The sequence below is a fragment of the Miniopterus natalensis genome, chromosome 18, assembly GCF_054644295.1.
Source record: "Miniopterus natalensis isolate mMinNat1 chromosome 18, mMinNat1.hap1, whole genome shotgun sequence".
Taxonomy (NCBI): Eukaryota; Metazoa; Chordata; class Mammalia; order Chiroptera; family Miniopteridae; genus Miniopterus; species Miniopterus natalensis.
The window spans coordinates 18,462,791-18,488,629 of record NC_142098.1 but is presented as its reverse complement, the minus strand read 5'-3'; the positions used below and the strand labels follow the sequence as shown (position 1 = coordinate 18,488,629).

At 44.7% G+C, this 25,839-nt stretch overlaps 1 protein-coding gene across 1 annotated transcript in view; it reads left to right on the top strand.

The window, feature by feature from the left end:
- Nucleotides 1-24,920, top strand: part of HSD17B2 (hydroxysteroid 17-beta dehydrogenase 2) — a 34,313-nt gene extending 9,393 nt beyond the window's left edge. Inside the window, exons 2-5 of the mRNA XM_016197918.2 lie at nucleotides 11,539-11,751; nucleotides 13,912-14,097; nucleotides 19,595-19,732; nucleotides 24,538-24,920. Of these exons, the coding sequence (XP_016053404.2) occupies nucleotides 11,539-11,751; nucleotides 13,912-14,097; nucleotides 19,595-19,732; nucleotides 24,538-24,908 (908 nt within the window). The 3' untranslated portion in view covers nucleotides 24,909-24,920. The remainder of the gene's footprint in view (nucleotides 1-11,538; nucleotides 11,752-13,911; nucleotides 14,098-19,594; nucleotides 19,733-24,537) is intronic.
- The last annotated feature ends 919 nt before the right edge of the window (nucleotides 24,921-25,839 follow it).

Sequence of the window (25,839 nt, the reverse complement as noted above, 5' to 3'; positions counted from 1 at the left end):
AACCAAGTGGAGATAAACAGATGACTGGGAAGGAGAGTAAATCCAGGTGCTGATGAGGGCAAGCTGGACAGGGATCATGAGGAAGTCTAGCGCAGAGATGGAGCGGAATGGGGAACATGTCTGGCTTGGATGACCCCGGGACCCCTGGGGCTCCATCCCATCCACTACTATCACAAAGCGGCATCTCCTCTTTAACCTAGGATTCGCCTCATGCACCACTCTGGTGCTCCCCAACACCCCTTGCCCACCAGCCCACATCACGAGATCCTTCCCCTGTGTTCAGACTTGCCAACTGCCATGAACTTCATGCCATAAACAGGGCATTGAAAAGAGATGTGTCCACTGGAAAACAATCCTAAAAGTCAAGAACAGAAGCCATTAGGAACATTGTGTTGAATGCCCTTTGTGTACAGAGGACTCAAGGTTCAGGGACTGGGCCAGATACAATTTAATTTGAGACGGTGCCCAACGTGGTCTTAGATTGAATAGAACCTAAATTCCACGTTTATGGGTCAAAGGCTCTGGTAGGTCACCTGAAACACTGGTAAAAGATCTGGGTTTCAATGAAACCTGTTTTCTAAAGATTCACATCTCCTGGGTTCTTGTGACCTTCAGAGCCAAAACAAACGTGGGCATCAAGGAGGGGATTAGAAATAAAACCAAAGCTATGTTCCTTTCTAGAAACAAAATTACAACGTGTGTGCATCTAAATGCAGGTCTGGCTACTGTCATTCAGGGTGGGAAGGAGGGTCCGGGGCTTAAGACCACACAGTTAGGACAATGACTGATCTGGCTACTAGCTCCTGCCATGCCACTTGCCACTTGCTAGCTTTCTGACCTGGGGAAAGCTAGTTAACCTGTCTGAACCTCAGTTTCCTTCTCTGGAAAATGGAGATAATCATAATATTGATCTCACTGGGATTGTTACCTGGATGGAATGACATAACACACATAAAGGGCCATCTGTAGATGGTACCTTTCATTCTTAGCCAAACACAGCAGCATGAGGGTGGTGGCCAGAGAGTCAAATGATGAGGCTGCTGAAAGAGCCCCCCAATTCTAGCAAGAGAAGGGGCGTGAGCATGATAGTAACAAGCCCTTCCTCAGTTTCTTCCTCAGAATTCTCCCGCTCAACACCCTCACCTTTTCCCACTTAAAATTTGAGAGAAGCTTCTAGAATAAGTCACAAGAAGTTTGTGTTCACACAGAGATAAACCAGTAAGTCATCTTAGGAGAACATGGCTGTGGGGACAACGGTGCAGGGGCTAGAGTTTCACAGCATCCTGTTCCCCAGGTGGGGCCTGGCCACATGCAGGGGGTCTCAACTGGTCCCTTCCACTTGGTACAGATCAGTTGTAATATTGGGGATGAGGGGAAAAGAACAACTCATTCTGCCACTTTGGGGTTTACATAGTCATAGATGAACTTTATTTCAACCAACCATCTCCCAGTGCCTGAATACCATTCCTGGGATTATCCATTTCATCTAGTGGGGTTTGAATAACCCCAATGATGGAAAGCTCACTACCTCTTCAGGGAAATCATTCCACTTTTCTACAATGTTAATAGTTGTAAGTAACTTCCTTCTATTGGGCCAAAATAGGCCTCCCTGGACAATCATCACTGCATTAATTCTGCCCTTGGAAGCCGCCTAATCTAATGAAAGCACCCTTTTGCGTGACAGCCCTTGAAAAGTGTAAAGACGGCATCATATTACAGCCAAATTTGCTTTGAACTAAATAGTCTCATCCCTCCCATGGCCTGGTTTCCAGAGCTTTTGTCATTCTGCTCAGTGTCCTCTGGACCATTTTAAGTTTCTACACATGCCTTTGAGATGTTGGCTCAGATTTCATATTGTGTGCCGTCTTGGTATGAGCAATACAAACCAGATGGCGACAGCTGAGGTGAAGACACTGACAGCGCCAAAAGCATGGTGATTGATGAAGTAAGAGGCTATTGTCCAAGGGGTAAAGAAAAAGTCAAAGCTTTTGTTCCAGTTACTTTACACGCCTACTACGCAAAGCTACTGGTTTAAAAGGCAACTTACTTATATAGCAAATCTTCAGCGGTTTGGGGTGCCAGTTATGGTTCTAGGGTAGTTATGAGAATGAAATGAAATAAGACATATGCCAAATGCTTAACGCTGCGTCTGGCTGAACAGTACACACTCGGTGAGTGCGGCTGTGAGATACTGGAGAAGACAAAAGGCATTACAACGACCAGAGAGAGCGTGATGGTGGAAAGAGGACCAGCTATTCTCTGGGCTGCAACAGGCAGCCTCCATTAGGAGCTCTCGTTCCTTTGTTCCTGCCAAGTTAAGTTAGATCTCTCTTTTTACACCCCTTTCCTCACCTTTATCTCCCTTATGAGTATTTGTTCCTCTGAAAGCAATGGTTCTTGACTGGGAGCAATTTTGCCTCTCAGGGGACGTTTTAGCAATGTATGACGATATCTATATTTGAGCTATATATATATATTTGAGAGAGAGAGACATTGATCAGTTACCTCCTACATGTTTCCCTGGGCCAGGGATGGGACCCAAAACCTGGGTATGTGCCCTGACCAGGAATCAAACCAGCCACCCCTTAGTGCACAGAATGACGCTCCAACCGAGTGAGCCACACTGGCCAGGGTTGAGGATATTTTTGGGTGTCATCATTGGGGGGCACAGAAACAGGCTGCTAGCATCTGGTGCATAGAAGCCACGGATGCTGCTAAACACCCTACAATGCACAGGACAGCCCCTCAAATAAAGAATTACCTCATCTCAAATGTCAATAGTGCTGAGGTTGAGACACCCTGTCCTAGAGTTTGAGCTCCCTAGCTCAGGGGCCATATCATTCTCATTGATCACGGTATCCCCAAGTGCCACTTACAAAGTCAGTCATGGGATGAGTGCCCAATAATAATAAAAGGAAATGGGAACTGAGCTGGATCTTAAAGAACAGACAAGTCTGAATGTATTTTTCTTCCGCTTTGAGTACATAGCGGCAGATGGGTGCTGGGAGTTGTTTGGAAACAAAGTTCACAAAGGAAACTGCAAATATTCTATCCCCTAAGGGATGGGAGAGACAGAGCAGCCCTGGGGCTCTACCAGGAGACTGAAACTGTTATAAACAAGTGAGTTTCAGAACAAAAGGCCTGGAACTGCGGGTAACACAAGAACTATGAATAGTTTGTTGTTTTGACAGAATTCAGCCAACCCCTGAAAAAGCCGAGACAGAACGTTAACTAGACAGGAACTAGAGAGTTCCGTTGGTGATGCGCAAAGGCGAGGCTTCTTAGCCCGCGGTGGGCTGCTACGCACACAGAGGCCTCTACCTTGGGCAGCACCTTGAGTCTGGTGGATGTCAACCATGACTGTACATTAGAGTCACCTGAGGACCTTTCAAAACATATTGATGCTTAGGTGCCCACTCCCAGATCTTGGGTTTACTTGCTGATAGCATCGCCCCTGCCCAGGTGTGATAACCCCAAAATGTCCAGACATTGCCAAATAGCCTGTGGTGGCAACATCACTGGCCAGTTGAAACACTACGGGCTTAAATATTACCTTCTTGAGCAGGTGTTCCCTGGTGTCCAGGGGTCAAGTCTCTAGCTATCAGTCTCAGTCTCCATATCTCATTTGTTACTTTCAAAGCATGTTTCTAATCTTGAAATTAAATATACATTTATTTATCTAGCAAGCATCTGTGGCCTCCCTGCCCCATAGACTACTTGAACTACTTCACTCAGTTCTGTATTGCCAGCATCTGACATGGCTGCTGGCGTGCAGTAGGTACTCAGTGAACATGCACTGAACAAATGCATGTATGTACGAATGAGCAAGCGGGGACTGTGGGGCATGCAGTGCTGTCCTCCAGGGTGAGGAGTGATCTGGCAGAGCAGAAAGAGCATGCACTTTGAGGTCAGTGAATTCTGGCTCCCTAGCTCTCTGTGACCTGGGACAGCTTAGTTAACTTCTCAGAGCCTAGTTTTGTCATCTGCAAAATGGAGATACCATCCTTGAGTGTGTGATTAGCTGTGTAGTCCTCCCTGCTCTCTCCTGGACCCCATGTGATTGTGACACAACTTCTTGTGCCTTGACACCTGGTGCAGGTCTCCTCCATCAGAGCTCATCACCAAGGACAGGAATCAACACTGGATTCTCAGATGCTCATTTGGTGCCAAGCAAATTGTAGATGCTCAGCCGATGACCTCTGTGCAGTGTGACCGAGTTGTATCTGTACTTTAATGACAACACCAAGGCTAGTTGGCTGAGATGATTCTCATGGGCTGGTCCCTGGGAAAACATGACCAATCCCAGGTCCCTCCTTGGTGGGTCATGGGACCAGGGACGCTGTGCTCCTGCCAACCTGTGGTGGGCCCACATTCAGGTGGGTACTCTGGCTTTTTGCAGAAAACAAGGAAGTACGGCTAGTGTCCTCTTACCTCACTGTTTCCTCCTTCCCCTCTGGGCTTGGCAAATAACGAATTTGATGACGATATTGTTCAAATGTCTCTTAGCCCTATGGAACCAAGTGTGGGCAAAAATGCTCCCGTCTTCCTCCTTCACCAGAAAAGGGAGACTTCATGACTCCAAAATAGTTATAACAAAGAGCTCTCTGCCCCCAGCACCCAGCCCAGTATGGGGCAGAGAGAAGCTGAGTGAATTAATGAAAGAGATACCTTGGTTGGTGCTGGTTTCTAAAGATGTCCTAAGTCAACTCTGAGACTGTGCACAGAGGAAAGGACCTTGTGTGCTGTTGCCCCTGGAGAGGAAGCTTCATCTCAGGTTGCTGCTGGGGAACCGACACAAGGCTAGACATAGAGAAGGCCTGATGGGCAGGGTATCCCTTTGCAATATGCAAGGGATGTTCTCCCTAGACCACATGACCATAGATAGACGTTCACATTCTGATTTAATTAATCAGTTGTTCCTGATAATCAAAATGATTCAGATGTCAGAGGAGAGGCACCCTGCCCCATTAGGTCAAGACACTTTCTGCTCGAGTCCCTATTATATACCCTGTGAGAGGTCCATCCATGCCCTCTGCAACAGGTTTGCGAACTCCCAAGCTCATCTTTCTCCAGGTCGCCTTGGCTCTGATTTCTAGGGAAGGTGAACTCTTGTTGTCCATCTATTTTGAATCAAAACATGTAAGACTTCCTTTCTCCTAGTAACTCACCCTCAACTTTCCCTTGCCCCTAAAAACTACACATATAGATCAGCTGAAAGCAGCAAGCTTTTCAGAAAATGTTCAAGGGTCTCCTGTTATAGCAGACACTAGGTTTCAGACTGCCCTGTTCATTTTCATATATTACTTTTCATTGAACTATACTTCTTGAACCATGAAACTCACCCTTTAAAGGATACAATTCAGTTGTTTTTAGTATATTCATAAGGTTATGCAACTGTCACCACTATCTAATTCCAAATTTTGATCACCCCCAAAAGAAACCTGTAACCATTAGCAGACTGCCCTGTTCTTAAAATGCCACTTAGTCATTTCTGCCAACTTGACTTCCCATCTACAGACATGTTGCTTTTCAACTCCCCTCTTTCATCTCTTTGGGGTGTTACCCTTTCTCCTTCCCCATTAGTGTCTTTAGTGGGGGGGAACTAGTAAACAGCAGTGCTGTCCAATATATAATGTGAGCCACATAAATAATTTAAATTCTGCTAGTGGTCACATTTTAAAAACTAAAAACAAAACAGGTAAATTTAATTTGACTAATATATTTAATACAATATGCCAAAAAAATTATCATTTCAACATATAATCAGTATAAAATTATTCATGAAGCATTTTTCATGGTACTAAATTTTTGATGATTTGCTCATGTTTCTTCTTTAGAGGAGTAGTCCATAATTTGGCTCCTCAAGGCAGATCCCTGCCTTCCACCTCAGTTGTTCATCAGAGCACTCATTTTAGTTCCTTGGTAGAACTTATACCATAATCCATAAGCCTTTCTTTTTTATAGCATGCATGTATTGCCTGTACCTCACACTGGATGGTAAACTTTGTGAGGACAGTGCTATGGACTAAATTGTGTTCCTTCCAGGTTCATAGGTTGAAGCCCTAACTCCCCAAGATTGATGGTATTTGGAGATGGGGCCTTTGGAAGATGGTTAGGGTTAGATGAGGCCACGAGGGTGAGGCCCTCCTGATGGGCTCAATGTCCTTGCATGAAGAGATACCCGAGAGCTAGCTCTCTCCTTCCCTCTGCCACACGAGGACACTGTGAGAAGGCCTGCATGAGCTCTCTTCCTATAGGGCAATAAGATACTCTCAGCAGAACCCAACAATGCTGGAGCCCTAGTGTCCGATTTCTGGTCTCCAGAACTGTGGGGGAATGGGGTTCTGTTATTCAAGCCTTCCAGTTTGTGGTGTTTTGTTATGGCAGCCTGAACTGACTGAGTCAGATGGGGAGCGCATCTATCTTCCTCACCAGTATATCCTAAGTACCTAGCACAGGGCCTGCCACATAGTATGAGCTCAGTAAACACTTGTCGAATGAATAAGTAGATACAAATGTCAAAAATTAACCAAGTGTAGCAATAGCTACTTAGACAACTCACCTAGAATATTATCCACTGGGAACTTTCCTTTCTGAAGACTGTCATCGAGCTTGGGGATTGTCCTCCTGGGAGTGGCCACGAAATGCAGATTTGCTCGTAATCAAGTCAGACAACAAATAATGAAACTCAGTCCTCTTGTCTGTGAAATGGGGATAAACATGTTGACTCTAGAACCCATTTATTTATTCAACAAATACAGAGTACCTAGTGTACGCCAAGTACTGTCCTAGGTGCTGGAGATTCAACAGGAAACAAAGCAGGGATTTTTTCCTCATTGAGTTTACATCCAAGTGAGGGAGACAAATATTTAGAAATTAATAGACCAATACACAATACAGTGTCGGTAGTGGTAGAAACAATGAAGAAAAATAGCAAGATATCTTAGGTAAGGTGTTTAGTACAGAGTCTCTACTATAATACACGCTCAATAAAAGGTGGCCTTTTATATGCCTCTTATTGTTCAAATTATGACTTACTACACAGTATCTAAAGTGAACCCTTTAAAAGCTAAGTCAGTTCATGTCAATCCTGTGTTCAAAACCTTCTAATGACATCTCATCGCACTTAGAATAAAAGCCACAGTATTCACTATGGTTTAAAGCAGGGTTTCCCAACCTTGCCACTGTTGACATTGGGACCAGGCACTTCCTTGTGGAGGCTGTCCCGTGCCTTGTAGGATGTTAAGCAGCATTTTTAGACTCTACACACTAGATGCCGGTACCACCGCCCGACATGTGACCACCAAAGTGTCTCCAGACCTTGTTAGATGTTCCCTGGGAGAACCGCTGGCTTAAAGGCCCCACATGAACTAGCCTTGAACTACTGCTCCGGTTTGCCTCCTACTGTTTCCTTCCTCACTCACTCTGCTCTGGCCGAAATGGCCTCCTGGTTCTTCCTCTAACAATCATGTCCCTGTCTGGGAGCCTTTGCGTCTGCTCTCCTCTGTGCCTGGTGCAGCCTTCCCTGGGATATCTATTCCGCTGCTCCCTGCTCGGAGTTGCCGTCCCTGACCTCCATAAAGGACACCCCCTGTCACTATTCTGCCTCCCAGCACTCATCACCACTTGACACTGTGTGCGTTTGTTTGACTTCTCTTTGAACGTGTCCCATCTCGCTCTACAATGTAAGCTCCATGGGACAGGGCCTCGGATGGTACCACCATGACTGAGAGGAGTGCCTAGTACATAGTGGTTGCTTAATAGATAGTTGTGAAAGAATAAATTAATGGATACATATGTGAGTATTAGAAGAATAGGCAGGGGTCCACAAGATGGAAAAGGCAGGACATGTGTGAGATAATGAAGAAGTCAGCCCAACTGGAATGTAAAGCAGGCCACGAAGTCGGACTTGGTTGGGTGTGAACAGATTCTAAAGACTGTTGAAACCCAGGTGGGGCACTTCACCCATTACCTCTCAGACAGGGGGAGCCAGAGTCGGTTTATGAGTAGGGGAATGATATTGTAAGGGTTGAGTAGAAATTAGAAGCCTGAATCTAACTAGAAAACAATGCAGTGGGAGCCTGGATCCAATCAGAAGATAACAGTGTTTTGTATGTGAGTGGGATGGTTTCCTCTCTTGTGCCGTCTCTTGTTGGGGCAGGTCGGTTCTAAGGGAGGGAGTGTTTTGACTGATCAATGTTCTGGGTGGCACCAGAAGTGTGTGGTGACTGGAGTGTCAAGCGTTTGCCTTTCCTGTTAAAGGAAACTGGGTCAGATTAACAATCACTAGGCGGTGATTATTAATGAAACAGAGAATAGAGAACTTCTGTAAGTCAGAGCTCCCTCGGGTTTCTGGGAAGTACTTTGGTCAAACTGGACAGGTAGTGTCTTGCACCATTCTATGTTAGAAACAACCGGGGGAGTGTTTGGCTGTGTGTTGGCAAGAATGACATCTTGTCAGCCAGCAACCACCTTTCCCATGATAAAATCCATGGAGATGTTATTAAGGCAGCCCTTTGTAGATGAAACTACAGATAATGGTAGGGAGGAAGAACTAAGTCACTTAGAATAATGAGGCAATTTAACCACATGTCTGGGAGGTTTTCCAGTCTTTGTGTTTTGTTAATCTTAAGTAAATTTACGTTTTATATAGTAGTGTTCTCTTTTTCATGTAGTTGCTTAACATGTTTTTGCAAGTGTTACTTTGCTCGTAAACCTTCTTGTAAAATACATGGGTGAAACCTTTAACAAAATACCACCAACCAAACATGTGAAAACACGGGAGAGTGATGGAAAGGATCCAGCCTCAAAAAGCGCTAATGTGTGATTTTGTTTATTTAAAGTGAAAATCAGGCACAACTGACCCACGCTGTTAGAAGTTGGTAAAGAGAGTTGTGACAACCAACAATATCTCCAAATATTGCCAAATATCCCAGTGATCAAAGTCGCACCTGGTTGAGATCCCTATCTTAGATCAGTGTTTCTCAACACTGGCCAAACGTTGGAATCATCTGGAGAGCTTTAGAAGCTGTTGCCAGTGCTTGCCTCCATACAGATCAACCAAACAAGACTCTCTGAGGGTGGGGTTGGGCACTGATTTTTAAAAAGTATTCCCTGAGTTTCTGCAAAGACACCCATATCAGAGATGGGGCTGGGAAGTCTTGGCCGAGTCTCTTAAGTTCTACCAAAAGGGAGTTTTTCCATGCTTATCTGGATACTTAACACACCTCTGGCCTTGGCTGAGGATTTCTGAAATTCTGGTCATCTCAGCTGGCGGCAAATCATCCCCATCAGCATCAATTTCAGGATGTTAGTATTGAGAGTCATTTCCAGTGTTTCTTAACTGGGATACTCTTAACAGGTGTAATATGAAATTTTGGACAATTATGATGTCATTTTCCGCTGCCCCTGAGAATGTATATCCCCAACATGGTGGCAATCTGATGGCAGGCTGAGCTGAGTTGAGCTGCATTTTTATGCCATGAGGTTCAGAAAAGGAGATATAGAGCTAGATGTCAAAATCTTGGGATGGAAAGGGTGGATACTGAATGGTGGTGAGGATTGGGAGAGAAGGCGTTGGTCCTGGGTAACTGGAAGGAGGGATGCCATCTAGAAGAATAAAGAATTCCAGAAGGTGAAGCAATTGAGATGAATGGTGATGAATTCTGCCTGAGTGTAGGGTGGCAGCAGGTGGAATTCAGGAGAGCCATCAGAACTGTACCGTGATCTGGGAATCCAGCCACTGTTCAATCCCAGCAGGGCTGCTTTGATTGGTTGCTTATCTTACAGCAAGGCTAGGAGTGACTTCCTCGTGCACCACTGAGAACAAATCCATTGCATGTCTCCTTCTGGAAGAGCAGTTGTAAGTAGTTTGTGCTGTTTGGAGGATTATAGGAGTTCATCCTCTGCGAAGGGAGCTGGCACCAGGAATGGGGACCCCTCTCCACCAGAGAGCTCCCATCATTGGTGTCCCTACTTTGTGTATCCCCTTTCGTCCTGTCCAGGTGCTTGAATCATAGCAGTAAAAAAAAGAAACACGCTTTGGAAAGAGCACATCTAGTTTTGAGAACAGACTCCAGCATATCCCAGCTGTGTAGCCTTGAACAAATATTTAATATCTCAGCATCTCAGTTGCCTATCTTAATTTAGGAATAACAGTAATATAGAAGAATCACTCATAAAGGTTATGTTCCAGGAAAAAGGTATTTATTTCTATTAAAAAATTGAAAGATCTAGCCATTTTCCAAGGCCTCACTACCCAACAGTTACTATTCTTTTAGATTGCCACAGGCAAGGGAGATGGGGTGTGAGTGGTACATTGTCAAGGATTTGCTCTTCCTGAATTAGGAGCTGAATCTCGTATGGCACTTGTATGGCCTTAAGTGTACTAGAGTTGTATTTTATTTATCTACTATTTTATCATACCTTAATCTGTTTTATAGTGGACAGGCAGTGTCGACATGAGAGCTGCCAATCGATGGCAGCTCCCTTTCTCCTTAGTTTCCCACAGCTTTATAGGTAAACAACTTTTGACCCAGAGGACAAGTGCAAATGGGACAGTATGCCAAGGATCTTGGGCTCAAAGGCTACAGGATAGGGTAGGTCATATTAGTGAGGAATGCTGGCAATGAAATATGCGTGCAAACAATGGAACGATGAGTTTTGTTCTGAGAGAATGGCCCACATAAGGGGCAGCCATTGGGATCCCCAGCTTCAGCCCATGGGTTCCATGTAGGAATGTAGGTCCAGAGTTGGCCCATCTCCTGGTTAATCAAGAAAAAATAATTGACCTGAATTTTCAGGTGAAATCATCCTATTTGAAGTATTAGTTTAAATTTGTTACAAAATGCACTGTATGGACCACGCAAAACACATATTCAGGCTGTGTCCTCTTATTGATATATAGTAGGTCCTCAATTTGTGTTTGTCCATTCCACTATCAGAAGTGAAATTCCGCTATGAGAAAGGGCCTTGGTACCTCTGAAGATGCACACCTGCTAAGAGGCTCTGCTTTAAGCTGCTATTGGTTGAAGACAGAATTGACAAAGTGGGGACTTAGAGGAGCTTTACGGACAGGGTCTGGGAAAGATGGGGCTACTGACAGAAAGCAGAGCCGTGGTCCTTGGCTGGCTCATCACTGTAATTAGAATAGCTGTGATGACCTTCTAGGATAGATACTGAGCTGAGATCCTTCTGGTTCCAGGACCTAGAAGTAACCAGTTAAAGGATGTTTAAAATGTATAACAAACATTTTAACAAATCCAGATTTAGTAAAGAGAAGTTTTGTTCCCTCCCCACCAGCCACTCCTGGCCATGCCCTCCCATCAGCATTTCTCCTACCCCAAATTCTCCCTCATTTCCCCTTTTTTGTACAGAAAAACTGTCTGTTTTGGCTTCTCTGCCCATTTCCCACTTAGCGAATAAAGAAACTCCCTCAAGACCCACTCTGTCCAGAGAACATGGACTATAAATAGCACGTGGTATTTCCTTATTAAATAATTTCTCCTGTCCCCTTTGTCTTGCCTTGACCACTTGCAGGTGGTGATACTGGGATTGGCCATGCTTTGTCCAAGTATCTGGACCAGCTGGGCTTCACCGTGTTTGCCGGAGTTCTGAATGAAAATGGATCAGGAGCAGAAGAATTGCGAAGGACTTGCTCCAAGCGCCTCTCCGTGCTCCAGCTGGATGTCACCAACTCACAGCAGATAAAAGAGGCCTACAGCAAAGTGGTGCAGAAGGTGCAGAACAGAGGTACTGCTTTCCGCCACCCACGCCCTGCATTGCCCTCCACCTCCTTGCCAATGCCCAACACAGGTTCCAGCCTCTAATGACTGCTGCCCTCTAGTCCATTCTGGCTGCTGGCTATATCTGAAGACACCTGCAAGAAGCACCTGCCACCTGCCTCGGCCTCTGGTAGACACGAGCATGCTAGATATGAGTCAGCATGGTCCGTCTTCACAAAATTCTTTATCCTGTTCCCTCCAACATCTGCTCAGTTGCTCTCCCATTAATAATTGCCTCCCACCCCCTCCTCATTTCATTCCTCCCACTAATAGTAAAGTGTATTAGACTTAAAAAAAAAGCTTCATAATCGCTGTCCTTTCTTAGCCACTTGCCCTGTCTTCCTTCATGGCCAAGCTCTTTGCAAAGCGGCTGCCCTGTTTTCACTTCTTCGCCCTCAGTCTAGCACTGGCTCTCACTGGTCTGGCCCAGCTAATCAGGATTATCCTCAACAACAAGCTCTTAACTTCTCGGCAGTGTTTGAGTGAGTTAAAACCATCACTGAGTGAGAGATGCTAATAGAGGCCGTCTCATCAGCCCTCACCATCCTAATAGCTGTTGAGCTCTTACAACATGCCAGGCACCCTCTCTCTGGATGCTCCCAACATTATTGTGTGTCAATGTCACCAACTCGGGTGTGCAACACATGTGACTTTATGTTCTCTAACTCAGCTCAATTCCTATTTTGAGCCATCTTTCTGACATGTGGCAAAACCCATTTCTGTCATTTTCCGCTTCGTCTCATTTCCCTGGGGTAGCAGCATGTACATTCCTGGGAATGGGACATTTCATTTTGGATTGTCAGTGCTTCATGCTGGACTCTGTGGAGATGCCCGATGCTCCATCCAGCCCTCACGCACCTACCTCCTGGAGGCTATCAGAAGGGCGCTGTTAGGGGCAGTGCCTCCTGCCATTTCTGTGCTCGCCCACCCCGAGGCTCATTCCTCTCCTGTTCATAATACAGGTTTTCACACTTGAGCGTGCAGCAGAATTGCCTGGAGGGTGGGGTGTATCAGGTGCCAAGCTTCAATGGTTTCTGATGCCAGTTTCGGATCCAGCAGGTCTGAGGTGGGGTTCCAGGTTGGCATTTCTAATAAGCTCCCAGTTGATGAGGATGCTGCTGGTTCTGGACCACACCTTGAGAGCCTCTGTTCTAAATGATGCTGAGGTCCTGGGGAACTCAGAGATTCTGCTAAACATACCCTGAGTCCTTGTTACCTTTGTTTCTCTCAGACAAAGGGGACCTGGGTCACTTACCTCTGCTTCAGATCCCTCACTCCCAAAACTTCCAGAGTTTTTCTGTTACTTCTTTCCTACTATTTATGGCAATGGTTCCCAAGCTTCTGTATTGGAATCACCTGGGAAATTGTAAAATTAATGCGAAGGTCTCCTTTCCCCCCCATCCCAGAGTCCTGATCTAATTGGTTGGGATATGGCCTGGGAATTGGAGCTTTAAAAAGACTCCCAAGTGAGCCTAATGTGCAGTCAAGGTTGAAAACAACTAGTTCTGGGCAGTGGTTCTCCAAGTGTGGTCCAGGCCAGCGTCAGCATCGCCTGGGAGCTTGTTGGAAATGCAGATTCTCAGGCCCTACTCCAGATATCTCAAATCAGATTCTCTGGAGGGGGGCCCAGCAATGTGTTTGAATAATCCCTTCTGGTGATTCCTATCAAGGGAATCAGGCTGGTTGGGGAAAAGAACAGAGCTCGGGGTCTCTGCAATCTTCTCAGCTCTTGTGCTCTAGTTTTTCTGTTTCTTGGGACTAGGTCTTCTCATGTAAGGAAAAGGGCAGACAGGCTCTTATGTCATCCTGCATTGTCCTAAAGATATCATACTGTCTGTACACACCCTTTGGAGGGAGAAGCATGAGAAAGGCTCTTATCTAGCTGCATGGGCGTAGGAAAGTTCCTTGGAGCAAAAGAAAATGCCTCCCCAAAATATTGCTTGATATTTCACAACCCCTCAAGGTAGGTGGTTGTAGGTATTCAAGGAGACTAAGGTTCCAGAGTGTAAGTGATCTGTCTAGATCCTAAATCTCAAAGGGGCCCTTTTGACTCCAGAACTTGAAGTGTTAAAAATCGTCCCGCTCTCTAGTCTGGACCTACCTCAATGCTGTTCCTTTCTGTTCTCAGGACTGTGGGCTGTGGTCAACAATGCTGGGATCCTTGGCTTACCCACTGATGGGGAGCTCATTCCTATGGCCCACTACAAACGATGCATGGATGTGAACTTCTTCGGGGCTGTGGAAGTCACGAAGGCATTTTTGCCTCTTCTTAGGAAATCGAAGGGGAGGCTGGTGAACATCAGCAGCATTGGAGGTGAGTTGACCTTTCCCCACAAGGTTGGGCAGTGCCCGTGACATAAGACATGGCTTGCTGCATTCTTTGGGGGCTGAACAAGAAAGCAGGACACACTGCTGCAGGACTGGGTCAACAATAGTCAAATTGCATGTTTACTGTTGATCTTAATACCATGAAACCTTTATATCCTTTAGAATCTTTTTACATAAACTTCTAACATACCTTCTAACTCATCTATTCATTACTGGGAATTTAGGGTTGTTGCATATTTTCACAGTGTGACTGCCAATGAACAAGCTTCCTAGATCTGGACAGAAAATCCTGCATATAGTTAGTGTCAGCATTACAGGTAACCTGTTTTCAACACTCCCCGAACTCAGCTGGCATACTCTTTTGTTTCCTGTAAGATGAGTAGGCAAATGTCTTCATTCTGTTGGCTCTGTCAGAGCCCCATTTCTCAGTTGGCTGCCTACTGGTGTTTCCCATAAGACCATTCCTTTCATTTTGCAATCTCGATAACTGGGCCAGAGTGAGACATTTGATGACTCATTTCTCTCTCTGTCAAAGGACAGATAGTCAACAACTTGAGCCAAGAGTTTAATAATCTCCCTTTCATAAACAATGCTCTTGTGTGTGACATCACGTAAGTGTGATAACAGATGTTATCTAGGCAGGCTGGTGTGGCTCAGTGGTTGAGAGTCGGCCCATGAACCAAGAGTTCACTGGTTCGATTCCCAGTCAGGGCAAATGCCTGGGTTGTGGGTTCGATCCCCAGTAGGGGGCATGCAGGAGGCAGCTGGTCGATGTTTCTCTCTCATCAATGTTTCGATCTTTTTTCTCCCTTCCTTTCTTTCTCTAAAAGCAATAAAAACAAATTTTTAAAAATGTTGTCTATGAGTACTTGGAAGGCCTGGGGCAGAGTGAGCCTCAGTATGGACAGCCGATGCTGGGTATTAAGGTCAGTCCCCACAGTTGCTTTTTTGGGGAGGGTAGGGTGAGGCTAGAAGGCAGGAGGAAGCATAGATGCACCATCAACCCAGGTGTATTACTTTGCTATTGTTGCTATGACAACCACAAATGTAGTGACTAAATAATACAAATTTCTCTTACAGTTCTGAAGGTGGGAGGTCTCACTGGGCTAGAATCAAGGTGTCAACGGGGCTGCATTCCTTCCAGAGTCTCTAAAGGAAAAATCAACTACCTTGACTTTTCTAGCTTCTAGAAGCCTCCTGCATTCCTTGGCTCATGGCCCCTTCCTCTATCTTCCGGTTTCTCCTTGACTCTGACATTCCTGCTTTACTCTTATAAGGATTGGGGTAGGGGGGAAACAGTGCTGCTTTAAATGCTTCTCTGGGAGATGCATAAAAAGTCAACCACGTTATGAATACCTCTTTCTCTCCCACATTTCCCATTCCTAAAGAAAGGAACATGAAACAGAAAAAATGAGAGAGATATCATGCAGCTCTACAGGTAGAATCAGGTTTCAAAAAGGAGAGGAAGCCAGCTAAGCAGAGTGGAGGTAAACTGCCCAGGTCGTGGTCCTGTCATTACCACTGGCAACTGAGTGACATAGAACAAAGTCCCGAACCCCTGAGTTGCAGCTTCCTCATTTTACCATGGGGCTAATAATTGCTTCTTTTTAGGGTTGTGGTGTGATGAGATGAAGTGACACGTGTTTAGGCATCAGCCATACCTGGCATGTAGTGAGCTGGAGACTCAGAAGCCATCCACCGTGACAATGGGGAAGAGGCTGGCTATATATGCATTGGTGGCTTTTTACCCTGCTAGCTGCTGGCATCCCTACCCCTGATTGTGCCAATGAGTTACCGTCCATCCTGCTGCTTTTAGATTTGACCATGCCTTCTCTGGTATAATTTTATCTCCTGCAATCATGTTCATCATCCTTACCATAGAAATACAAAGGCCCTTTAACCCAAATCCTGGGAAAGCGGTTAGCTAAATATTTAACCAAGGAAGAGAGGAATTGGATTGTACAAAGGGCACTTGAAATACCTTTACGTTTCAGAGGTCTAAAAGCTTTTTCTGGCCAGTTTGCCTCTTAAGGGTGTCCCCCCCAAAATGTATACACACACTGTAAAGACCGTGTTTATTAAAATACATTTTATTTTCAAAATTGAGCTCTCAGCTGTTAAAGTGTGCATACAGTTTTGGGGGACACCCTGTATAACTAGTTCCTAAATAAATGCTACTGTCCCTGGGCAACTTTCTCAAATTTCAGATGCATTATGATCACCAGAAGGGCTACTTAAAAACAACTGCAGGAAGTCAAAACTACAATGAGATCACACTTCACACCCACTAGGATGACTATAATACAAAAACCCAGAACACTGCCCTGGCCGGGTGGCTCAGCTGGAGGGTTGTCCTGAACACCAAACTGTTGTGCTTTCGATTTCCGGTCAGGGCACATATGGGAGGTAATCATCGCTGTTTCTCTCTTCTTTCTTTCTCTCCCTCTCTCCCTTCCTCTCTCTAAAATCAATAAAAACATATCCTCAGGTGCGGATCAAAAAACAAAACCACCCCTGAGAGGGGGGCGTGTGGGAGGCAGCCATTCGATGTTTCACTCTCACATCCCTGTTTCTCTCTCTCTTCCTCTCCTTTTCTCTCTCTCTAAAAATCAATTAAAATCTTAAAAAAAAACCCAGCCCATTTGTGAAGTGCAATACATCGAGGTACGCCTGCATTCATCCTACCCCCTTGCCTTTGGAGGAAGGCTGTCCGGTCAATGGTTCTGTGTTTCTGATGAAGAGAGACAGCCTGGCCAGCCACCAACCCTCAGCCCCTGGGCGTGGAGACTGGGGTGGGGGCTTGGGGTTGGGCATGTGACCTGAACTGAGCCAGAGTCCTGATATATAATTAAAAAAATATATATATCTTTATTGATTTCAGAGAGAGGAAAGGAGAGGGAGAGAGAGAGGGGCATCAATGATGAGAGAGTCATTGATCGGCTGCCTCCTGCACGCCCCCGACTGGGGATCGAGCCCGCAACCCGGGCATGTGCCCTGACCCGGACTTGAACCCCGATCGCTTGGATCCTAGGTCGCTGCTCAACCGCTGAGCCACGCTTGGCAGGGCCAGAGTCCTGATCTAGATGGTGGTTTTTAAATTTATTCCCGGCTAAGTGCGATAATGGTGAAATAACCCTCAGGGACCATTTTGCCGCCACATCAATAGTAAGTAAGCAAAGGAAAGCAGAGGAACAAACAGGAGAGCAGAGAGTTGGAGGTGGGGGTTAGGAGGAAGAAAACTGGGTGGAGGTGGGGGAGAGTTACAATGATCCCAGCTTAAAACTGGGTCCAAGCCAGTTGGTGAGTGAATAAATGCCCCTCCCCCCCCCTTTTTTTGTTTAACCTAGTTTGAGGTTTGATCCTGTCACTTAAAAGGAAAAAGCCTGAGGCTTAACTGATGACATTTCAACAACAGCATCTGGTTGCATACTATATGATTCCATGTATATAACATTTTTGAAATAAAATTATAGAGCTAGAGAACAGATTTGTGGTTGCCAGAAGTTGGGAATGGGGTGGCGGTGGGGGTGGCTGTGGCTATAGAGGGGCATCTTGGGGATTCCTCGTGGTGATAACAGTTTTGTTAGTAGTTACAGGAAGCTACACATGTGATAAAATTGCACAAAGTATGCCCTGGCCAGTGTGTCTCAGTGGTCAGAGTGTCAGCCCATGCACCCAAGGGTTGCAGGTTCGATTCCTGATCAAGGGCACCTACCTGAGTTGCAGGTTCACCCTGCAACTTTTGTACACCCAAAGGCCTACATGGGTGGGCTTGTGCAGGAGGCAACCAATCTCTCTCTCTTTCTCTCTCTCGCTTGCCCTCTCTCTAAAACATAAAAAAATCAATGGGAAAAATATCTTTGGGTGAGGATTACCAACAACAAAAAATTGTACGGAACTATAAACACACACATAAATGAGTGCAGATATAATCGGTGAAAACTGAATAAACTCTATTGTACCAATGTCAGTTATACGGTTGTGATATCCTACTATAGTTATGCAAGACATTATCATTACGGGAAGCTGGGCTAAGGGTAAACATTATCAAATACATTTTCCTTGCAACTTCCTGTGAATCTATAATTACTTCCAAACAAAAGGTTAAAAATACTCCCTTTAAGACATGCTTATGGAGGGAGAATTACCTAGCTTCCATGGAGGCCTTCGGGTGTACAAAAGTCATAAGGTCTCCTAATGTTTTGGTAAGTAAAACTAAAAATTTGCATCTTTTTGAAGTTTGCCTGGGAGGTCAAAAAATCAAGGCCTGGCTTATTTGTAAAAGATAAGATAAGCCCCCTTGCACAAGCCCAGGCAGGATAGTAAGAAGCTAGGGAAATTCCTTGACCAGCGGAATAAGGGAAATAGACAAAATAATTAGACAAGGCCAAACAATTTGCACTATTTATAGCCAGCTAATAAATCACAAGGCTTTATCTTCCCTAATGGAGGACACTTAGGAGTAAATGGTTTACACATTCCAGACTGTCCTGGGGCTGACCCACAGACAGGCCTCGGTCCTGGTCTCTCTTCAACAGCGTTCTTTACAAATAAAACTAACCAGAAAATAATCCTGGTCCCTTTACACACACATTTTGATGAATCAACATATTGAAGGACACATCTGAAAAGCTAATGAATATTCTGTTAAGAGCCTCCCCGAGGGGTGGGTGGAAGTGGAAGAGGGTATAGAGGGGATAAATGGTGAAGGAAAAATCAAATAAAGAAGAAAAAAAAAGTGTGTGGGGGAAGACCCTCCCCTGAGACCTCCCCCAGGATTACAACCAGCCAAGGAAAGATAAAAAAGCCTCAAGACAAAGGATCCACAGTGCACTCTAGCTAGAGCACACCCACACCTCGGATCTTTGCTGTTTTTCTCCTAAACTCTAAGGGACCCCATGAGACTTGCAACCAGGGAGTAATGGCAACGGCAGCTCAACCCAGGCTAACCCACTGAATCTGCCTCCAAGGCCCCCTTTTCTCCGACTTTCTCCTGTTCCTTCTTTTACCTTAAGGCCTTTTCTTTGTTTCACTGTCCCCAGCTTTAATAAATATACCCTCAAAGTCACCTGGACTTGTGTTCTTCCCTGCACAAAGTCAAGAACCTACACACCACCAACGGGCCCTAGGCAGACCAGCTCCTGGTCCAGATCCCATCTGGAGTGGGATCTGGTAACAAAGCTAGAGCTTTAGAAACAACTGCCAAGGCTGCAACCAACTTTTTTTTTTTTTTTTAAATTGAGGTATAATTGATACCCAATAAACTGCGCACATTTAAAGTATACAACTTGATAAATTGAGACATATGTATGTACTCAGGAGACCATCACCACACAATCAAGATAGCGAACACACCCATCATCGCCCCAGATTTCCTGGACCCCCTTTCTGCTCCCGCCCCGGCCCTACAGCAGATACATACTTAGTGGGGGATACAATGAAAACATCACACTTGATTTCTTTTTCTCCCATGATTTCCACAGGAGTTGTCCCACTTTTAAAGACGGCAGCCTACGGCTCATCCAAGGCGGCTCTGGCCATGTTTTCAGCAGTCATGCGACAAGAGCTTTCCAAGTGGGGAGTTAAAGTCTCTACCATCCATCCTGGAGGCTTCAAAACAAGTAGGTGTCGGAGCTCAGGAGCCTTGCAATGTTTGTCCTGGGAGGGCTGCTAAAGGTCCTTTGTTCTGCTCAAACCGAATGCCTTAGGAGTCAACTAAAGAGGGGTTGAGATGGGTGGACCTCTTAAATTCAGAGGGGCAAGTGCGAGGCTCTTTGTTTTAAATTTATTTTTATTATTGAACATATTACAGATGTTCCCTCTTTCCCCCCCATGAACCCCCTCCCCCCGCTCCCACCCCCTCCAGTGGCCTTCCCCGCACAATTGTCTGTCCATGGGCTATGCATATATGCATATAAGTTCACTGGTTAATCTCTCTCCCCACCCTCCCTCTGAACTATGTCAGTCTGTTGCGTGCTTCAGTGTCTCTGGATATTTTTTGTCTGTCAGTTTATTTTGTTCATTAGATTCCACATATAAGTGAGATCATGTGATACTTGTCTTCCTCTGATGGGCTTATTTTGCTTAGCATAATGCTCTCCAGGTTCCTCTGTGCTGTCCCCGAAGGTAAGAGACCCTTCTTTTTTAGCCGCATAGTGTTCCATTAAAAACTATACCACAGTTTTTAATCCACTCATCTACGGATGGACACTTGGGCTGTTTTCAGATGTTAGCTATTGTAAATAACTCTGCTATGAACATGGGGGTGGGTCTATCAGTGAAAATTATGCAGTGTGAGATATCTGATGTTTTGCTGCCTACATTTTCTTCTAGGATTTTTATGGTTTCATGACTTACATTTAAGTCTTTTCTCTACTTTGAATTTATTCTTGTGTATGGTGTAAATTGGTGGTGCAGTTTCATTTTTTTTGCATGTACCGGTCCAGTTATCTCAAAACCATTTATTGAAGAGACTGTCTTTACTCCATTGTATGCTCTTGCCTCCTTTGTCAAATATTAATTGACCATAATGGCTTGGGTAGATTTCTAGGTTCTCTGTTCTGTTCCATTGATCTGTACGCCTGTTCTTGTGCCAGTATCAGGCTGTTTTGATTACAGTGGCTTTGCAGACCACCCCCATGGCTCAGTGCTTAGTTCTGGTCCATCAAGCATTTAATTGATGATTGAAGTAAAGATATAAGAAAGCCTGCCGGATAAAAGACCATAAACTGGGAGGGATTGCTAACATCCTAAAGAACAAACCCTACAAGTTTGAATATTAACCAGGAGGAACAGGACTGGATGAAAGGCCTCTTCTGGGAGGGAGACTGAGAAAAAGGGACCTGGTCCACCCAGGTTGAGAGGCTAGACCAGGGCTGTAGGAATGAAGGGGAGATGAAGTCTTGAGAGGGTTTTCTACCTTGGGGACTCCCTGGGTGGAGGGGAGAAGTGACTGGGTCAAATGTAATGCCAAATGTGATAGACTGGAAGACTGGGATGGAAGACATGAGTGACACAGAGAGAAGAAAGTTGACTGACAGCTAGCGTGAGGGTTAAATGATGAATTTGACTTTGAACTTGGCAGGAGGCTTGAGAGTTTGGTGGCACAGTCAAAGGAAACTTCTAACACACAGATGTGACTCCATTTGGATCAGAGAGCAACACACTCCAGTTAAGCTGCAGTTCTGAGGATTCACTGAAATGGTTATGGCTGACATTTTGGGGGAGCTGCTCTTCTCAGACACTAGCCATGTTCTAAGTATCCTTCCCTGATATTGTCGATCTTACTCATTTTTTTAAATTGAGAATATATACACACACAGTTTAACAAATTATTATAAAAACTCATGTCCTTAACATCCAGATAAAAAAATAAAACATTTCCAGCACCCAGAAGCCCTGACATGATCCTTTCAGTCATAGCCGTCTCCCATCCCCAAAACGTGCCCACTCTCTTACTTTTTGTAATAATATTTTATTTGTTTTTCTTTACAATGTTATATCCATACATGCATCCCCGAACAATAGAATTTGCCTCTACTGGTTCTTGAACTTTGAATGGAATTGACATGTTTGGATTCTATTGTGTCTGGCTTCTTTCACTCAACATTGTTTCCACAATTCATCTATGTTATTTGTAGCTGTGGCTCATTTATTTTCACTGCTGTATAGTATTCTGCGAATATGCCCAAATTTTTCTACAGCTGATGGGATATTTGGGTCACTTTTGGACAATTATGAAGAATTCTTCTATGAGTTATCTCCAAATTTACTGGATAATACCAAACTGTTTTCTAAAATACTGTTCCAATTTATAGCCCCACTCTTTCCATGTATGTCTTAGTCTGCATCACAGTTCTGAGGGGTAGATTTAATTGACATAATCCTCCAGGTGAGGTGGGTAATATATATCCAGTGTGGGTTTCTGGCACACCATGAAGGTGGGAATTTGAAACTAGATCCCTAGATGCAGTGCTGGATTCTTTCTTTGATACCTGATTACCCTCAGATGGGTTATCTGTCTAGGCAGGAAGCTAGACAGTGAAGGGCTGAGGACTCAAGTTGGAGAATGATGCTTTGGGGTGGGTGGGGAAAGGGCAAGAATAAGAGCCTTCAGGGACGCAAAGAACTTCTGAAGACAGTCAAGGAGACACGCCAGATTTTTTAGTAATAAAAGTAGCTAACATATTGCATGCTTAGCAGGTTTTAAGCACTTGACATGCACACTCTCAATCTTATGAAGCAGTCATTTTAATAATCATATTTTATAGGGAGAAAATGGAGGCTCAGAGAGGTTAAAGAATTTTGCAAGCCACAGAGCTGATATGAGGCAATCTGAGGCAGAGATGGGTTTTGAGTCCAGATAGTCTTAACAATTTCATTGTGTGCAACCCAAAGTGTCGAGATGGGTGTGTGTGCGTCAAAAGTGGCAGATGAAGGTTGACAAAGGACTGGTGGCTTTGACACCAATAAAGAGAGCTTTGGGGAATCTAGATAGAGTACCCACAAGAGTGGTTAGAAAATCTATGAGGTATTTAAAGAGGAAGTGGAGAGGGAAAGGAATCCCCCAGCCTGTGAAAGCAGAGAATGGGGTGGGGGGAGGTAGTTGGAGGAGCAATAGTTCATGCAAACATGTTTTTCATGACTCAGAAATCTTCAGAACAATTGTCAGGGTAATCATTTCTTTAAATATGGGATGCACCTTCATGAAAAGAAGTGAGCAATTGAAACCCAGTTTACATTCCCATGAGTATAATTGGATTTCACTGACTTACATTGCACAGCGAGGCTCCCCCACAGTCCTGATAATGGGGAGTCAACCAAGCTCACAAACAAAGGCTCATCCCCACAGCAATCCCTGAGCAATCACATACTTTGCAGGAGATAGCATGAGTTGCTGCAGCCTTTCTGGAAAAAATCTGGCAGTAGCTATTAAAATTTTAAATGCACCTGTCTTTTGACCAGGCAACCACATTTTGGGGAGTGTAACCTACAGAAATAAATGCTGACATACAAAAGGGTATAATATGCAAGAGTCACCTAGAATGGTGGCACCTAGGAAAGACTGGAAAGTTCTTTGATCGAGACGTGGTTGATTAAAAGCTGTTCAATGGAAAATTCTGCTGCTCTGGTTTTAGTCTACAGCCATTGACCAGAAGGCAGGTCTCTGATTTATTACTAAGCAAAAGCAAGGACACAAACATGAAAGCAGATCCCTGGAAAAGATGTATAGTATGATCCTTTTTGTTTTTTGTTTGTTCCTGGTAAAAAAAGAATCGACCCGAAGCCTTGTATGTGTATATATGTTTGTATGAACAAGGAGGAAATGTAAAAAGACATACAAAACTGTAGGTTGCCTCTGAAGGAGATTAATTTTAAAAACATATACATCTTATTATTCACACTATGTAGATACATATTTTATATATAACATATATTATGGTGTGTATATTATATTTTATATTGTATACAGTAGCATGAAAAGATATGTACTGGAATCTGGAAACAGCCCAAGTGTCCATCAGTAGATGAGTGGATAAAAAAGCTGTGGCACATTTACCCCAAGGAATACTATGCAGCTGTTAAAAAAGGAAAGATCTCTTACCTTTTGAGACAGCATGGAGGGACCTGGAGGGTGTTACGCTAAGTGAAATAAGCCAGTCAGAGAAAGAGAAGTATTACATGATCTCACTTACATGTGGAATCTAATGAACAAAACAGATCCAGAGACACTGAAGCATGCAACAGAAGGATGTATTTCGGGGGGGGGGACGGGGACAAGAAGAGATTAACCAATGAATTTATATGCTGGACTGACGGTGGTGCGGGGAAGGCCTGGGGAGGGTTGAGGAGGTCAATGGGGGGAAGAAAAGAGGACATCTGTAATATTTTCAACAGTAAAGATAAATTTTTTTAAAAAAGAAAAGATATGTACTGGAATGTTCGTGATAGCATGATTTCTAAGAGCTCCAAATTGAAAACATCCCAAACGCCCATCACAATATAATGGATAAATAATTTAGAGCATATTTATGGCCATAAAATATCATGGATGGACCTCTCAGCATCATGTATGATTCCATTAATATAATGTCCAAACCCAGGCAACATTGCTCTCTTCTGTTCGTCGGGGCAGTGGCTCCCGGGAAGGGGGCTGAGGTGGGGGCTTGAGCATGGTTTGTACTTTTCTTGATCTGGTTGCTGGTTACATGGGCTTTTCAGTTTGTGAAAACCCTGTCATCTGTGCAATTTTCTGTTTAAAAAATATAATAAATGCCACTATAGAGCACATATTTGAAAAAGTGTTTGGGAATGCCAGTCCGTCTCAACAGAAGCCAAGTCACAAGGGCCTGCTTCCCTGTGAGGGGTCAGCCTGGCCTGTCCTGTCCTCCCAGCATCTGAGCCTCCCTTTTCTCTGGCACCCCAGATATTGTAGGCACGAGTGAACTGCAGGACAAACTGGAGAAAGACATCCTGGACCACCTCACCCCTGATGTGCAGGAGGACTACGGCCAGGAATACATCCTTGCGCAAAAGAAGTTTTTCAACCTGATCAATTACCAGAGCTCTGACCTGTCCCCTGTGCTCCAGGACATCCGGCACGCCATCTCAGCTAAGAGCCCCTTTACCTTTTACACACCGGGGCCAGGGGCTTACCTGTGGTTCTGCTTCGTTTCCTTTAGCCCGACTGGCATATTTGATTATTTTAACAAAAAGGTTCATAGCTTTCATAACAGCACGCTTAGAGTATGTACGGTGCCTCACTGGAAGAATAAGACCATGAAGGCACATGAGTGAGAAACGTTCTCATCTTGGAGTGAAAGGGAAATCAGAGTTTTCCATTAAAGTTGTTCTTTCCTACCTTGCGTTTCCTGTGAACTCTGTTGGTTGAATGGGGCCTACTGGTGAGAAGGCTGGGGGGTAGAAATGACCACCACGAAGAGCATTGAGTGCCAACTTTGCACCAGACACATTTGAGACATTCTCTCATCTAGTTCTCATCAGAGAACCGAGGTAGGTATCTTCACCCCTGCTAGCAGGTAAGAAAATGAAGGATCAGAGAGGTTAAGTTCTTAGTTCATTGTCACACAGCTAGCAAAAGGCAGAGCTAGAATTGAAATCCAGGTTGGACACCACTCTCTGCCGGAAGAGAAGGAAATGAAAAGAGACTGAAGAGAAAAGGGGAGAAGGGAGGAGAAAAATGGCAATGACCAGAGTCAAAATGAGTCTTTCTCACTGTGCACTGATATCCCACAGTAACTGCTTCACTCAAGATATTAGGTTTCTTGTATATAATCAGTGCGCTGTGCACCTCCTCTCCCTTCCTCTACCAAGAGCCCTGGAGATAACACGATGAGGTCTCCCATCTCAATCAAAGCCCCAGAGGCCTATTGGCAGACCCAGGATGGGTGACTGGCTGGCTCGGTGTCCACAGTAAACATCCGGGTCACCTCCATCTGCAGCATCCCAGAATGCAAATCCAGCATGATTACCTGGAGAAGCCTGGCTGAAGGGAGCAATGTCAGATACTAAGATAGGTGCTGCCAAATTCACCTGGGGTAGGCGAAGGGAGAGTGGCTGGTGAACAGAGGGGGCAGAAAAGAAATTAGAACAAATAGCAGCTTGATACGGGGAAAGCAGAGGTCCAGACATCTTGCTCACCGCAAACCTCCCTCTGTCCCATTTCCTTTCTGGAATGTGCAGGTTCTTTTTCTATTTTCCAGCCTCA